Source organism: Poecilia reticulata, linkage group LG9, assembly GCF_000633615.1.
Source record: "Poecilia reticulata strain Guanapo linkage group LG9, Guppy_female_1.0+MT, whole genome shotgun sequence".
Classification (NCBI taxonomy): Eukaryota; Metazoa; Chordata; class Actinopteri; order Cyprinodontiformes; family Poeciliidae; genus Poecilia; species Poecilia reticulata.
Genome location: NC_024339.1, coordinates 16289557 through 16305700, shown reverse-complemented (window position 1 = coordinate 16305700; position 16144 = coordinate 16289557). Strand labels below are relative to the sequence as shown.

The 16144-nt window shown below is 39.1% G+C and overlaps 1 protein-coding gene across 4 annotated transcripts in view; it reads left to right on the top strand.

The window, feature by feature from the left end:
- The window catches only part of sema6a (sema domain, transmembrane domain (TM), and cytoplasmic domain, (semaphorin) 6A), a 138519-nt gene extending 122999 nt beyond the window's left edge, over positions 1-15520 (top strand). For all 4 annotated transcript variants that reach the window (XM_008418242.2, XM_008418244.2, XM_008418245.2 and 1 more), the window contains one exon: positions 11707-15520. In XM_008418242.2, the coding sequence (XP_008416464.1) occupies positions 11707-12842 (1136 nt within the window). In that variant the 3' untranslated portion in view covers positions 12843-15520. The remainder of the gene's footprint in view (positions 1-11706) is intronic.
- Positions 15521-16144: the final 624 nt, after the last annotated feature.

The window sequence follows — 16144 nt, the reverse complement described above, 5'->3', positions numbered from 1 at the left end:
CTTACCTGGTGCAAATTAATTCCCAGACCAATTTTACAGAGCCTCTTTGCCCTGTCCCTGTCTTTCTCCTCCATCTCGGCACCTTCTCGACTGTTTTTCCCATTGCAGTCTGTCTCTTCGGCAGCTGATGTCATATCAGTTCTCCTATCTGCAGGAATGAATCCATTCCCTGCCTCTCCTTAGCTCCATTTCCTCTCAGATACCTGTCGCCTCTTCTCTGTCGAGCCTGGTTCTTCTCTTCCTACCCCTCCGTTACATCCACCCTTTCCCCCACCCCCAACCTCGACCTGTAACCACTGCTGTGTTGCTCCAATTTATGGGTTCATTATTGGTGAGGTGGAAGGAAAGTAGGGGGATGGAAAGAGACTTCAAGGAAAGAGACTTTGGGGATGAACGAATGGAGGGTCACGTGATGAAGATTTATTAAAGAGAATAGAACAATAATGTTGCACTGAAGGTTATGTGGAGGATAAAGGGAAGAGATGCAAGGAGATGAAATAGAGGAGAGGAGAATCTGAGGTGATATAAAATCTGCTGAGATATTACAGCTGCAGAGTGGTCAATAGCTTTTCTCTGTTTCTCCTTTTGTTTGTGTAGTGACAGAGAATTTGAGTCAGTCTAGGCTACACTACTCTTCAAAAATATCTTTCTTTGAAGAATGGATGCACAATATTGGATTTTTGGTCGATATCCGATATGCCAATATACTAAAACTCATTTGACTGATAAGCAATACCAATATTGATATTTTTTATATATACCTACTTACTGAAACTGTATGGCTTTCTCTACTGTGGAATGAATTACAATACCACATTGTCTTTGTCATTATATCGACCCTCTACCAAATGCAAATGCTAAAAGGGAGGCTGAAAATTATGTAACACTTTCAACTTATGTTCAATGTCAAATTTGTTTACGATATATGCTTTCAAACACTGCAAATTTGTAAATCTTCACAAAACTAAACTCTGCCTGTTCAAGAGCAACAAGTGAAAAGCACATCAGTCGTGGATTAATACTTAACAGTTTCTTATGACGCTTTACTGCAGGCATTATTGTCGCTGGTTTGTCATATAAAAACATCTTTTATATCAGTGAATTATTTTGACGGAATGGCCGATGTCCGATATTACATATTACATCTCATATCAACCGATACCATGCCGATAAAATTGTGCATCCCTAATTTGAAAGAAAGACCATAACCTGGATTACAGTTATCAGTTCAAAGATAATTCATTGTGGTGGTTATAAATTAGTTAATCTCTAAATTATGATAGAGTACGGGGGATTTTTTTATTGATATTTGCCTTTATGTAACGTTACGCTCAAAAGGATTCCTACCCTTTAATATTTGAAATGATTTTCATTCAACTAAGATATTTGTTTCTGATAACATGTGAGACAAGCATCTCTTAAAATATAGGTTTATGTAGAAAATATAAGCTCTTGGACGGTATCAGTTTCCATTTATATTCTGCAAATATAATCAGAAAAGAACCTTGCTTTTACCGAGTAAAAAGCACAATGTTTTTGATCAGATGCGCTTATCAAGAGCTAATGTAATTTATGATTTCCCTCCATGCTCGGATTTCACAGTAATACGACCTGTCAACTGACAGCTGCTCTGCAAGGGCTATTTTCAGCTGCAGGTATCTCTCTGACACTTGTGTGCCAACGTGAGGCTGCGATGATAGAAAGGGACTGTGACCTCGTGTAGACGGCGATGGAGCACTTTTTCTTTTTGTTTCTTGTCAATGTGTCTCCGATTTCTCTTCATCTCATTCTGTGGGAAACAGAATTAGAAGGAAAACCTCCCCACTGTCATTTAGGATGCAGTGTGAATATATAACATTACATGTTTAAGTTGGTAAAAGAACACTACAGCAAAGAAATCAAAATCTAATTGTATTTTCCAACTGATGTAGTTTTGTTTTAATTTCTCAACTGCTTGTTAGCACAAATAGTGAATCGGCCAATCACATGGCTGCAAATCAATGCATTTTGATTTAGCTGTGGTGCTCAGGTTCAAACCTAGTACCACACAGGTTAGTCTGAGCAAAGTTTACCATTCTCTGAGGTACAGAAAATGGTAGGAAAAACAGAAAATACCTTGGTAGACAGTGTCAGTTTTTCTGTCTTTTCAGCATTATTGTGCCTAGTGGGTGATGTCCCACTAGCTGAATGATTGGATTTACTCTAATCCTGTATAAAAAAAAGCTGTGGTGGGATTTAGGCTAAAGGTTGGTGTAATGGCCCTTTAAGAAAGAAAAAATAAATAAAATCCAGTGTTTCAAAGAAACATGAATGAGTTAAAAGATCCAACTGTAAAACTAAAATCCCTTCTGCTCTAAAACAGTTGCCGTTGTGTTACTTGAGCTTTATTTTGCATCTCCTTTCAGCTAAAGCGTGTTCAAGCTTTTGTGCAGCCGAGAAATTATTTGCAGCTCATTCCGAGTCATTATAAAGACAATGGGCCGTATGTTTTTTCCCGCAGCATTTACGCACTTCCTTGACTGACATCAACCCACAAGCCATAATTTCCTCGGCTGATTAGCTCATTGTTCTTTAAGGCCGCCTCTGTTTTCTACACACATTTACAGCTTTCATGTTTTGGTTGCACCAGAAGAGCTTTTGCCTTTGCTGGACGCAACAAAAAAAGCAAAAAAAAAGAAAACAAAAATCAGTCAAACCATGACTGGTCTTTCTTTTGACCTCACAAATTTCTCATCCACTTTCAGATGTCAGTTTTTGTTTTACATAACACTCATTTTAATTATATTTATCAGAGCATACTACTCAATAAAATACAAGCTCACTGTTTGTTCTCTGGTGGTTTTATTCCTGTTCATTAAAATATTTATTTGTAATTATGGCATAATAAAATACACTTAAGCAGGTCAACATCAGGAATCAATGTTAATTACTTTCCCACCTTTTTTTGTCTTGTTTTAAGAATTCAATAGTTTGAGTAAAACTCTTTCTGCCAACTCTGTGTTCAATATGCCAATATGTGATATTCCTGCACTCTGGTTATAATTAGCTCTATAATTTCATTTACGTATCCCATCCTAAGCCCTATACAGTAACAACTCAGTCCTTAATCTTTAGCAGTGTCAGTTTAAGAAATCAAACAGCAGTTTATGATTGTTCCCATGGATATTTGAATTACCCCGATGTACTGTGACTATTAAATATCACAGTCTTCATGCAGGAAATTGGCTACAAGGTTAGTACATCACTTTTAATACCTGAGGTGCAGAATGATATAATTAGAGATTTAATTATATCTTGACTAGCTAATCAGTATGCTTTGCTGCAACTCTGAATTGTCTGATGAAGGCTTTAATATTGAATAATACCGTTAATGCAAGTGCCTCTTGAACACAAACATACACAAGACTTAATGGGATAATATCCAAGCAGCGAGGAGGATCAAAGGGATTTTCATAAATGCTGTCACCGTCTAATAACCAGTGTCCTTTTTTTGGAAAACACGCAAAGCAAAGCTTGTCTTAAACAGAAAGTTCTCCTGCAGAACTCCCTGCAGTACGGGCAGCATGAACCTCTTATATAATAATATAATCAATTAAAAAATCTGGTAGGGAGCTTATAGCTCACAGTTAAAATTGGCATTTGTAAAGTGGAGAAAATAGAACACCATATTCAAACATCAATGATTAACACAGTGCCATCCAAAACAAAAGCAGGAAAGTTCAAATCAATTGTAAGCTTATAAAGTTGAAATGTAAGTGGTGATTTATCCAGTGAGGAGAAGGAAATTAAAACAAATGCTACATGAATGCAAAAGCTTGGAGGCTGAATATATTGGCATAAAAAAGGATTATTCAGCCCAAAGCTGAAATTTGTGCTCCAGTTCTGACCAGCATTGTCAGCAACATGCACAAACCTGCATCAATTCTTGAAAACAGAATATTTTATATTAGCTATGGTTGTATAAAACATTTGAGCAGCTGAAAGTCTCACTTTTACACATAATGTGTGGTTGATACAGCTGCACACATTTGGTCTCTTAAAGCTGTCATCATACATGTGGTAGTTGGAAGAGCTATAAAGATATTGACAGAAAATCTATCAACTATTTGGCTCACACCAAAAAGTCCCAGCTGAAGCTAAATATTATATGCAAGTAATGGTAGTTACTGATGTACTTACATAAAGCCATTCATGGATGTCAGCAGACATTTGTCCTTTCAGGGGGAAAAATAAAAAGTAAAAACCCATCTAAAAGACATTTTCTTACCCGAGACACTTTATGCTCACAAACACTTGCAGTTTGCTACTTTGTTGCAGTCCTATCCTTGAGCTTTAGGTTGATCCTTCTCTTACAGCCAACATTAAAAATGTTTCGTCAAATTGTGGTAAGAAGAAAAATCTGCCCTCTTCATGTATTTGCTTTTAAAAAAACAACCAACTTTTCTTGCACAAAAGATCTTTGTGGAAAGTAAAAGTGCTCACTCCTTCCTTTCAATTTTTTGAAAAGGTCCTCTGCCTCTGCATTCTCATTCATAAAGGAAGAGTGACATGGCTCCAGAGGTCTTTTTTATGTCAGATACCTACATTTTACTAATCTGCTGCAAACAGCAATAAAAAACACTGATTATAATTTAAGATGTCTGCTCCCATAATTAGGGTCGGCTGCACTGTTTTTCAGCACATGACACGAGTGAGCCCAGTTGAGTTTGATAGAGGTTCCATCATTCCTCATACCGCGTCTTTGTGTTACACACAGTAGTCAAAAGGTTAGGGCCCGCTACAAAACCCCTCTGTGATGTTTAACCGCCTTTGAAGTTTCCCCAACACCAACACAAAGACAGGCTCTGTGGGCTTAAGGCAGACTGTGCCTGTGAGGAGATTAAAAGAGCGTACGCGCCCCCTCTGTGTGTGTTGGACAGATAGAGATAGAGAGGATTCGCATGTTCCAGTCACAGCAGATTACATTTTTTTCTGATTTACAACAGCTGCGGACCCAGTCTGTTTTGACATGAAGACGTATCGGAGCATCAGAGCTGTGTGTTTAATATCGGAATCTCGAGACCCGAGGCAGAGTGAAATTAAAACTAAATCACACACAGAGAAGCGTCGAGCCGCCGCATGCTTTGCAATTCATCTGGGGGAAGTAGCAAGTTTTAAAGCCAGAAGATTGTGGGTCAGGATGAGGCTAGAGGGTTTCTGTGGGTTTTAGCAGAACTTTGAAACTCGAAGGTCAAGTTGTATCAGTTTTGAAAAGTTTTCCGAGCATCACTGAGTGCAAGGGGGAAAAGAGAGACGCGTTGCCACCTAGATTCAAAAGCCTGAAGTCATGTGATTTGAGTGAGACAGCTGAGGCGTCTTCTGCAGCAACTTCTCTGGCTTTGATGTGAGTGAAACAACTCCAGAGAAAGATAGAACCTTTTAAAGTTTCACCTTTTTTCCCTTATTTTTGTTTTACCCAAGGCCTTGAAATTGTGTTTTTGTGTTACTGTAAGCTTTCAGAAGAGGTAAGGGATTATTAGAGGAGCAGAAAGAAGTAAAAACAAAAGCAAAGTACAGATTTTCCAAACAGAGTCCCACGTATTGGGCAGGATCAATAAGACTTTGCTTGTTGGATGAAAAACTAATGAGAAATATTTAAGTCTAAAGTTTACAAGGATGCATAACTCCTTGTCCAATCTGTCTCTACTTTTCCTACACATTCGTACTCCTTGCAGGGTGATGAGGCCATTTCTCCAGTGGTCAGTGTGCAAGGGGTGGGGCATACCTTGAACAGGTCACCAGTCCCTCTAAGAGACCCTGAAAAATGATTTATACTACTTAAATCTATCAATATTTTGTCCGTTTGCAACCACCAAAATAAATGTGCTGTATTGCAAATTTCTTTACAAATAAAATCTTAAAAGTTTGACAGGCATTTGTGTTCACCACCACTCTGTCAACATCATCTCTGACCAGTTGTTTCTGCTGGGGAGGAAAAGTATCCCCACAGCATGATGCTTCCACCACCTTGTTTCACAGTGTGTTCACAATATCAACTACATGCCAAATGGACTGCACACCATTTGGCATGTAGTCCAAAAACTGAATTCCAGTTTCATCTCCATCTTCTAAATATTGGGTAGATACTGAAGACACTTTTCTGCCAGCAGTTTAATTCAGTGGGCCGAGAAAAATGCATCTCTGTTTTGCATTATTTACAGAAAACAAATTTGCAAACAGAAACTTTTTTTTTCCAGCTTTGAGCTAGGTTGTGTTTGCCAATCACATAAAAATAATTGAAATTTGTGGTTGTGACCAATTAAAATACTATGAGACCCTCATTCACATTTACGCCAACCAGCATTTCAGTGTCTCCATTAAACTCAACTAGCATGTTTTTGAGCTGGTGAAAGAACATTTTAAGTAAAATCCAAGATCCCAGCTTAAGTAACTAACAATAATATTCTGAGAAGGACAGAGATGAATGACCTATTTGCTTTTAACAAGGATTAAAGGACCTGATAGATTGGGCCAAGCTGTATGTTTAGGCTCCCACTTTCATTTTCCAGTTGGCTTCTGGAGATTTCCGAGGTTTCTTGCCTCGAGTGAGCCTTGAATTTTTCCTGCATCGCTTCTTTGTTAGCAGAAATATTCACCCCAACTGCTCTCATAAGGCGCCCATCACCACTGCGACCACTATCCTTTCCTTTCTGCCAAAAGATGATAACTCACGAAGAGCACATGGTTGTAATTACAGCCTTCCCCGTTTCCACAGCGGAGAACTCTTTCCATGCAGAAACTTTACACTGCAAGAGAAAACAGTCAAGGAAGCTCAAGGAAGTCAAAAGTTGTTGAAAACCATAAAAGAAAAAAAAGATACGAGAGCAGAAAGTCAACAAAATGAGATATGGCAGTGAAGAGAGGTATCTTTTTCTGACTCAGATGTTAATGCATGAGAAGGGAAGCAGATGTTTCACCCCACAGACAGGCCATTTGGTCACACGGGTTCTCAGCGAAACACTTGTCAAACCCCAACGCCTCACAGCAGATAAGGCTCATCACTCCTCACACCATCCATAGAGCCAGGAACATCCCTTCCGTCAAAAAAAGAAGTTTTAACCTCTTTAGTTTGACTCCGAACGAAAGATGGAAAATCTGCATGTCGTCAGCTTTCTCCTGATAAATCAGAAGTTTCAGTTTGCGATAATCAGACAAAACGTTTTTTCTTACTTATCCAGGTTGAACTTTAAAGTTCAAACACAGACTGAAGTATTTCTCAGTGATTGATTTCAGCCTTGAAAACAGCTTTTAAAGTCACGTTGGGGGACTAATGAAGTATGTCTGCAGTAAGTGAGGATTATGGATGTTGGTTTAACAGAGTCTGGATTTCAGTTTCATGAGAACAGATTATCAGGCCGTCTCTGTGCGTCTGTGTTGCGTCTCGCTGAGGAGACACAGAGGATATTCTGACACAGCCGAGCAAAAGACAACAAACAGAAATACTCGACCACGTTCGGGTTTCAAAGCATTACTGCGTCCAGCTTGGCTTGAGGTACTTTTCTTAAAACTAAACTGATATTGAAACTCATGATGCCGATATTAGAAGTACTATAGGTAGGTAAAAAAGCAGATAAAACCTTTAATCAACTCAACGATCCAGCCTAATTAATTCAAATATATATTATTTTTAACTCAACATTAAATGCCATTTGACAAAGTGAATTCCTACAGCTTGAGCAGAACTGGGAGAATCAACAGACAGAAATGCACACATAAGCAGAGATTACATCATACTTTGTTGGAGTAAAAATTTGAAGAACGATTTCCAGTTTAAACGAAGCAAAATATGCTCACTCAAAACAAATTTAGTGAAATTAGGTGTTTATCGGATGTCAACTTTTGAGATGCATTTACTAATTAGCTTCTTCAGGAGCTACTGGCTTCGACTTCAACAGAAAAACTAGCAGAGACACTAAAAACGACTAACGTGCATCATGGATGCAACTTAAATATGTGTGGATTGGGTGTTTATTTACCTTTCCACTCACTTTTTTAAACCTTAATATACAGTCAAGGCCAAAATTAGAAAAGTGCATTCCAGCAGTAGATTTAGAGGTAATGTTTCTTTGCAAAAAGGGATGAGACAGTCCATTGTCGCCCATCAGAAACATCAGAAACATTACTTACATTTTTATTTTAAAAAATGTATCATCTTATTCAAAAGTCAATGAAATTACAGCAATAAAACTATTATTATTTTCTAACCAGCTTTTTGCATATTTCTGATGGTATTCTACCAATTTACCTCGAGTAATGAGCTTCAGGTCTATGAGGTTGGATGACCTCCGTGACATCAGCCTAATCTTTAGCTTTGTCCACACATTTTCTATTAGATTCAAAGAAGGACTTTGACTGGGCCATTCTAAAATATTATGTTCAAATAGGTTAGGAACCACAACCAACTGAGAAAAGCTAAAATCCACAAATATCTCACTGCCTATCTTTACAGATCAAACACCAAATTTACCTTAATATGCTTTAAAACTATTTTTTAGAGGATGTTACATATTTATTGATCTTAGTTGTTCACATGCAACTGTCTTTATGTTCACAGTCTTTATGAAAACAAAGATTATAAAGGAAAATGTATCTAATTTTTCTTTATCTCAAAATATCTGGAAGATGGATGATTGATCAGTTACAGAAAAGAAACTCCAGTCTATTCACAAACGTAGACATCTGGGGTTGAACATCGAAGTCCAGCGCAAAACGATTTATTACATGTCCGCAGTTGAGTGGCAGAAGGCACAGATCGGTTACTGCGGACGGAGGACAGAGCAGGTTGGCTTCATCACAGAAAGAGCAGCCGCGGCACATTCAATAGCCTTGATGCAGGTGTGTACTTCACTCCTTGTCCAATAGTACGGCATATATCACTGTCCGTGGAGTGAAAACAGATTTCTCAAACTCCACTGTGCATCATATATATCTCTCAAGCAGATCACTGCAACCTGGAAGGCTGCAGGAAATACCACAGCTTTAACTAAGCCTGTATCTGTGTCTCCAAGTCCTGCTCCCTGGGACTCGCACTCCTAAATGTCTTTTTTTTCTGACTAAACTTTCTCCAACACCATTGATTTAATTGAACAAATTACCTTAAGAGCTGGATAATACTTGGTAACTTCAATCAACGACTGATCAATGCATCATCGCAATATGTACTAAGTAATGCTACATTACTAAAACATGTATGTAATACTTCAAATATTCCAACCTCAGCAGACACGTAAAGCTCCTTTTTAAAGGCACAAATTCCCCTAAGAATTAATTGACACCGTCTTTAAAACCTGTTCTATTTTCAGCAGTGTAAAGTAAATTTATACCGAAAAAAAAAAACATTAAGTTGGTGCCCATTTTAAAAAAGGTAAAAGAAATTGGTCCAGCTTAAAAAGAGTAATGTCTTAGAGTTGTTTTGTGCTGCTCAACTCGATCCGTCTCCACGGCTTTTTGTTGGCACCAGAGAACGATCCGGCTGCACTCCTCTAACACGCTGCTACTGGGGAAACCAGAAACGTCTGTTTGGTTTGTGTTTTCTTGGTGAAGCTCTGCTCTACATCAACAAGAAACACAGTGTATGGTTCAGTAATGGCACAAAACTGTTTAGGATTCGGGTTTCCTTGGAGAACAATTGCTGAGTGGATACGTTTGCATAAAGTCGCTCCACATTTTATGATATGTCTATATACATATATGTATATATCCATGTATATATACATAGATGTATATCTATGTATATATACAGAATACCTTAAAATAAATCTGATTAGAATAAAATTCCACTGAAAAATTCTGGAAGGTTCAATTTTTTAATTTGAGTATAGTTATTCATAAAAAGTTATGTTAAAAAATTATTTTATTCAAAGAAGTCACCAAGGCTTAAAATTGAGGTTTTTTTATGCACACATTTTTCAGTTGAGCAGATGTCTTTTAGTTTGACTTGGTTGTAAAAATATGACATGACTCAGGGGTAAAACGTCTCCTAGCCACTCCTGAAAAAGTGAAAAACAGGAAAACAATCATTTAAAGAAAATACAAACATGTGTGTTGATCTTCAGAATTAAGAAAATTGCTTCTCTCTCTAATCTTGTCCATATTTAGAGTCGAAGGAAAAACTTTAATCGTTTAAATGATGGACAGAAAAGACTCAAAGAACATAAGAAGGCTGTAGTGCTTAAATGGTTTCCATGGTTTGTACTAATAGTAATAAACGCGTTTACCTTAATATGCATTAATATGCAGATTGGGCACCGTCTTGGCTCTACCACAGAATCTAATCTCTGCTCTTGGGTTTTCAGCCAATCAGTGATAAGGAAAGTAAATGGTGCTTCTGGATTGGCTGCTTTGTAAACGCCAGTCAATAGTGAGTGAAGTAGCATTGCATCTCGATACCTCAACTTTTCAAACTGCATTTTGTTTCAGATATTTTAGATATGCTCTATGAAAAGACGCAAATAGGCAATTTTTTCACAAGTAAAAAATCGGTGCGAATAGGTAAACCGTAAAGTAATACATTAATAAATTACAAACTGTCATACAACGAGTACGCAGTCACTGTAGAAATGTATTTTTACTTTCCACCTTGCTTTCAGTCTGAAGAGGTTGTGACAACATGAAGACATTTAAAATGCTTTTTGTGTGTGTTCACAAATCAATGTTTCATACCGCTTAGTTTTTTAAAAACGTTCTGAGTCAGCTAACTTATTTTAGGTCTGTTCAGATGAGATTTTCAGAATCGACATATAGAGATGTTTGATTCCCTTCAAGAGCACAAAAATAGCTCTTTAATTTAGCATCAGCCAGGAAGTCAAAACAAAAACAAACTTCAGTTTCACTTGTCAGCCATATTTCCTTACAACGCTTAAATGGTGCACAACAGAAAGGTTACCCATTCATATTTGAGTAGGAAATCAAATAAGCAATAGAAAACTTGCATTTTTATATGTTTGGTATTTTTGTGGCGCCCCCAATTTGTGGTGCCCTGGGTGGAGAGTCATATTGCCCCTGTCAGTATGTATTGAAATCAAATGTTATCTTTGATTCTGGTTTACAACGTGAAACATGTTGATCCTACTCTCCAAATGTTACAATAACTCACAGCTGCTTCTATTAAATTATCTATTGTCATGCATCTCCTATTTTAGTCTTGGAGAATCATCCAAATCCCCAATGATGCAGCTCATTGGATTCACTGCCTAATCAGAGGCTTTTCAATGTATTCTCTAGGATTCGTGAGATTGGATTCAAGCTTTATGAAAAGTCTCACATTTGCAGCCGTGAAAAGAAAAGGGGTTTGAGTATTTCATGCTCCTTTATCTGCTCTCGAATCATTCTCATTTTACCAGGAGGTTTTATGTGGGATTTAAAATGGGAATCCTAATCACCTCTGAAAAACATCCTCACTCTGAGATTGTGTCTTAGGGAAATATTGAATTTCCACACCTGAAGCTACCATTTGCAGTCATTATGAAAAGTAGTTTTTTTTTGTAATAATAGGATAAATCTTCCTTCATTTGCATATTTTCCATAAAATGATTGGACCTTTTAATCTTCCGCCGTCTTCTGAAAACACATATAAATCATCTATAATTCTAGGTTTTGTTTGTTTGAAAAAGTCAGCCTTCTTTGCCCTTTTGAGTGACTGCTGTTTGTCAATGTGTCTCTCTGCAGGTGTGATCCGTGAGAGCTACCAGAAGGGTCGCGACCAGCTGGTTCCCGTGACCCTGTTGGCCATAGCCGTCATCTTGGCTTTTGCGATGGGCGCCATCTTCTCAGGTCTCATCGTCTACTGCGTCTGTGACCACCGGCGGCGAGATCTGGACCTGACAGGTCGCAAGGAGAAGGACAGCCTGCATCTCCACTCCCGCCGCGGGTCGATGAACAGCGTGACCAAGCTGACCGGTCTGTTTGAGACGCAGGCCAAAGATGGCCGCCCGGAGGCGATTCTCACCCCTTTGATGCACAATGGGCGACTGACACCAAATGCCAAGATGCTGATAAAAGCCGACCAGCACCACCTGGACCTCGCTGCTCTGCCAACGCCTGAATCCACGCCGATGCAGCCGCGTCGCAAGCCCAGCCGTGGAAGCCGTGAGTGGGAAAGAAATCAGAACCTCATCAATGCTTGTACCAAGGACATGCCGCCTATCGGGTCTCCTGTCATCTCCACGGACCTGCCCCTGAGGGCTTCACCTGGTCACATCCCCAGCGTTGTCGTTTTGCCTTTGCCGCAACATCAGCATCAGCTTCCGCCTCACCTGCAGCAGTCCTACCAGCACGAGTATGTGGAGCAGCCCCATCACAGCGACCTGGGCATGGCCCACGGCGTCATGGAAGACCAAGGGGCCACCTTGGAGTACAAGCCAGGAAAGAGCCACATGATGGATCCAGACGGGATGCTTCCACCTCGCGTTCCCCAGCGAGAGGCATCCCTCACCGTCCCTCCTGCCGTACCACAGATGGGCAAACGTCTGGAGGTCCACTCGTCAGTGTACGGCCTCCGGAAAGGATCGGCGTCTTCTGCTTCTGGATCCTCAGCGCTGAAGAAGCACAACACCAACTCATCCAACTCCTCTCATTTGTCGAGACACCACAGCTTCCGTGTGGAGACCCCGCCCCCCGCCCCCCAGAGGGTGGACTCCATACAAATGACAACGCAGGGCATATCGCTGTCTCGGCAGCCTGGGATGATCACTTACGGCTCGCTGCCTCGAACGGGCAGCAAACACCTCAAACCCGACGTTCCCCCGAAACCCTCCGTAGTCTCTCTCTCAACAAAAGCAAAGTCCAGTGACTCCGGCACATAGTCAGCTCGTAACCCCGTTAAGCCAGACTGAACAGACAGAAGCTAAAGGTGTTTTCAGACAGAAGAAACAGGGACTACTGTACAACTTGCATCTCCTTTTAGTGCATTTGTTTGTTTTTGGTGGAAATTCACAGATTTTGTTTTTAAATAATTTGTTTTTATATAAATATGTAAATATCCAATGGATGTTGTCTGTTGTTGAGCTCAGATCAGCTCCCAGTTTGTCTGTAAACACAAAGAGGAAGATGTACTCCTGAGAGAGGAAGTGAAGCCTGTCCTGGTATTTCACATGTCGGCACCCTGTAGCATTCGAGATGGTGGCTCCCCTGTTTGTAGTGTCTTCAGCCACCCAGACTTGACTTATCATATGTTATCGTGCCGATGGACGGTGAGCGTACAGGGGTCGGGAGACGGAGAATAATCAATGTACAGAAGCACTCAGAGAGACTGGATTCAGACTGAGTCCTGTTGGAAACTGTGAAGAGAGTCTCAGTGTTACAGCAATCAAGACCTGGGCGGGTTCTGCTGAGGCCTGGCCAGAAGAATCTCCTACTGTACTGAACAATACGTGACTGTTAATACTAATAGCCTGTTGTATTTATTTTTATTAAGTGCTTTAAAAGAACAAACTGACTTTTTAGGCTTGGACAGAGAGAGGAGACAAAGAAGAGGTCTTTTAATAATAATTAATCAAGTGAGGAAAGAAAAAATATTTAAAGTCATTAAACTGGAGCCAGTAGAACTTTTCTTGTAGACTTTAAAAAAAGGTCTTACTGAGTGCTCAGTGGGACCTGCAGCTCGAGATACAACGACGACGAGGTGGAGATATTTATTGAAACTGTGCCAGAACAGACTTTTACCTTTTCAGACCAGAGTTTCCATTGTTTTCAACCAATCAAGATGAAAGAAAAGAGAAAAAAAGATCTCCAAAATCTCCCCCTTCACTCCTCCACCAAGCAAACCCTCGACCCTCCCCTCCAATCAGCACTGTGGTTTTTTTTTTCGTCTGACTCCAAAACATTTGTCCTGATTAACTCACTGTTGCATGTTACACATAAAAGGAAGAGGCGCAGCAACAGTGCAGGAATCAGTGCTCAAAACTAAGCTAAACGTTGCGACTGAGCGACGCCGGTCCAGCGCGGCGCCACGTGGACGAGCAGGCGGAGAAAAAAACGGAAACAATAAGAAAAAGAAAAAAAAAAACTTTTTATCGTCTGCTTATTTTTCCACATGTAAATTTGTGCCTTACACCCTAAAGTAGTGACAATGTTTTTCTTTAATAGTTGTTAACTTTGTGTCCTTGTTGTATTCCTTTTTTGTTTTTATTTTCTTACATCATGATATTTCCCTTGTTTGATAAAAATGCAGTTAAAGAATGTAGGTGTTATTGTTGTAATTCTGGTCCCTTAGACATTAACACAGTTAACAGGTCAGACGGAGGAGAGGAAGGAGCGATCACTTTCTTCTTTTTTTACTCTTTCTGCACACACACTCACTCAATCATCTTTGTGGTTCATTTCTGACTGTGCCATTAACGCGCTTCGAGCCGTCGTTCATGTTGTGTTGGCATTGTCTGCAATTCTTTTTTTTTTATTTTTTATACAAGCTAAACGTTCCTGATGTTGGTTTTTATTCATTTTTGTTGTTTGGTGTGATGACCAGAACAGTTGAGATTTGCTACGAGTTGAGAAGGCCGAGGTAGCTTCCCGGTGCATTGCAATAATACTGCAACAACAGCACCGTAGCGACCTATTAGTATGAGATACAATAGGCCCCCAGTGAGCTACAGAAGCTCACTGCTTCTTATAAGCATTCATTTCTTAGGCAGTTGCATAAACAGGCTGGTTCCTGTGAAGAAAGCTGGGATTTTAAAACAGTAGTGAAGAAGTTTCTCTATTTAACCCCGTTTTTTGTAAGAAAACTATTTGAAAAAATACTAGTGTTGCTTTTTTTTTTATTTTTATTTTTGCGTCACTGACTCTTATTATTAAGGCCTGAGAGTTTGACTTATATGACCTCTTATGTTTCCTTCGATCACCCCTCACCAAAACACTTAAATCAGTGGAGCACTCTTCTATTGTTGTATGTGTAGATAGGTCAAAGTTTTCTTCATGTCCAGCAGTTTTTTTTCCGTTTCTCAATGGAAGAAAGCCAACAATGTCTCTATCCACAGCTAAACTAAGAGGGTGAAGTAGGATCTGAGAATGGGTTTCTGGTTTTCATGTGTTGTCTATATGCTTACAGCATTTGGTTGAAAATATCTTCAAAGCAGGAGTCAGCTCAACGGTTCTCTATTACATGTTGAACAGTTTTTCCAGGAAATATAGTCGGTTACATTTGCTTCTATTTTGCTGTTATTTGTAACTTTTATTTATACAGGGTGTCTCATTGAGATCCAAGATCTCATTTAAAAGATAGACCTGTTTTGATTAAACAAAGAAAATTACAAATAGCAACAAAACAAGCAATTGAGAGACTCTTTTGGCACCTTTGTTTTAAAACTTGTGTAAAATATGACCTTACAATAAAATGTGTGGTATTTGCAAAAACATAACCTCGCTCTGCAAAGGCCTGAAAAATTCAACTTCTACATTTGGGACAAATCTGTTCAATTAAAAAAAAAAAAAGTACAAATCACCAGTGCTAAGACAACTGCTTATTTTTTTTTTTTTACCAAAGGTCTTCTACACAATTTAAGAAGTTTGGATCAAAAACAGAGACAGATCTCTGACCATTCCTCTTTCTACTGTCACACAATAATCCAGCTTAACACATCCAGGAATATTCCACCAGTACATTAACTAGTTTTCAGATATAACCAGCCCACAGACCATCAATACTCTGCTCCCAGAAATGATGGCAAGATAAATATGGCTCCTCTTCTAGTCTAGCTCTAGTCAAGTTGTTTTAAACTTTTTAAATAATTGCTCTCATGGCAGACACTGGAAATATTTGTGAAATCATATTAATCAACTTAAAATAAATTCCAATAATTATGCCACTGATGATTTTGTTACGGACAATTCACTCTTAAAGTGTTTTTTTTTCTCCCCCGCTGCTAAATAATTGCGCTCCATTTAAAGGTTTGGATGTTTGTGTAATTACAAGGTGAGGTTATGTTACCACAAAGAAAGATACATTTATTTTGAAGCCTTTTATATGCCATCAGCGGTGTCATTCAATGTGCATAAGTAGTCCAAAATAACAAGGTTTCATCCTTCACACAAGTCCATCCCCTTTTGCCAATATTTCAAATATGTTTTCCTGGAATGAAACTGACAACTTGTTCGTAAACGTTCTGAT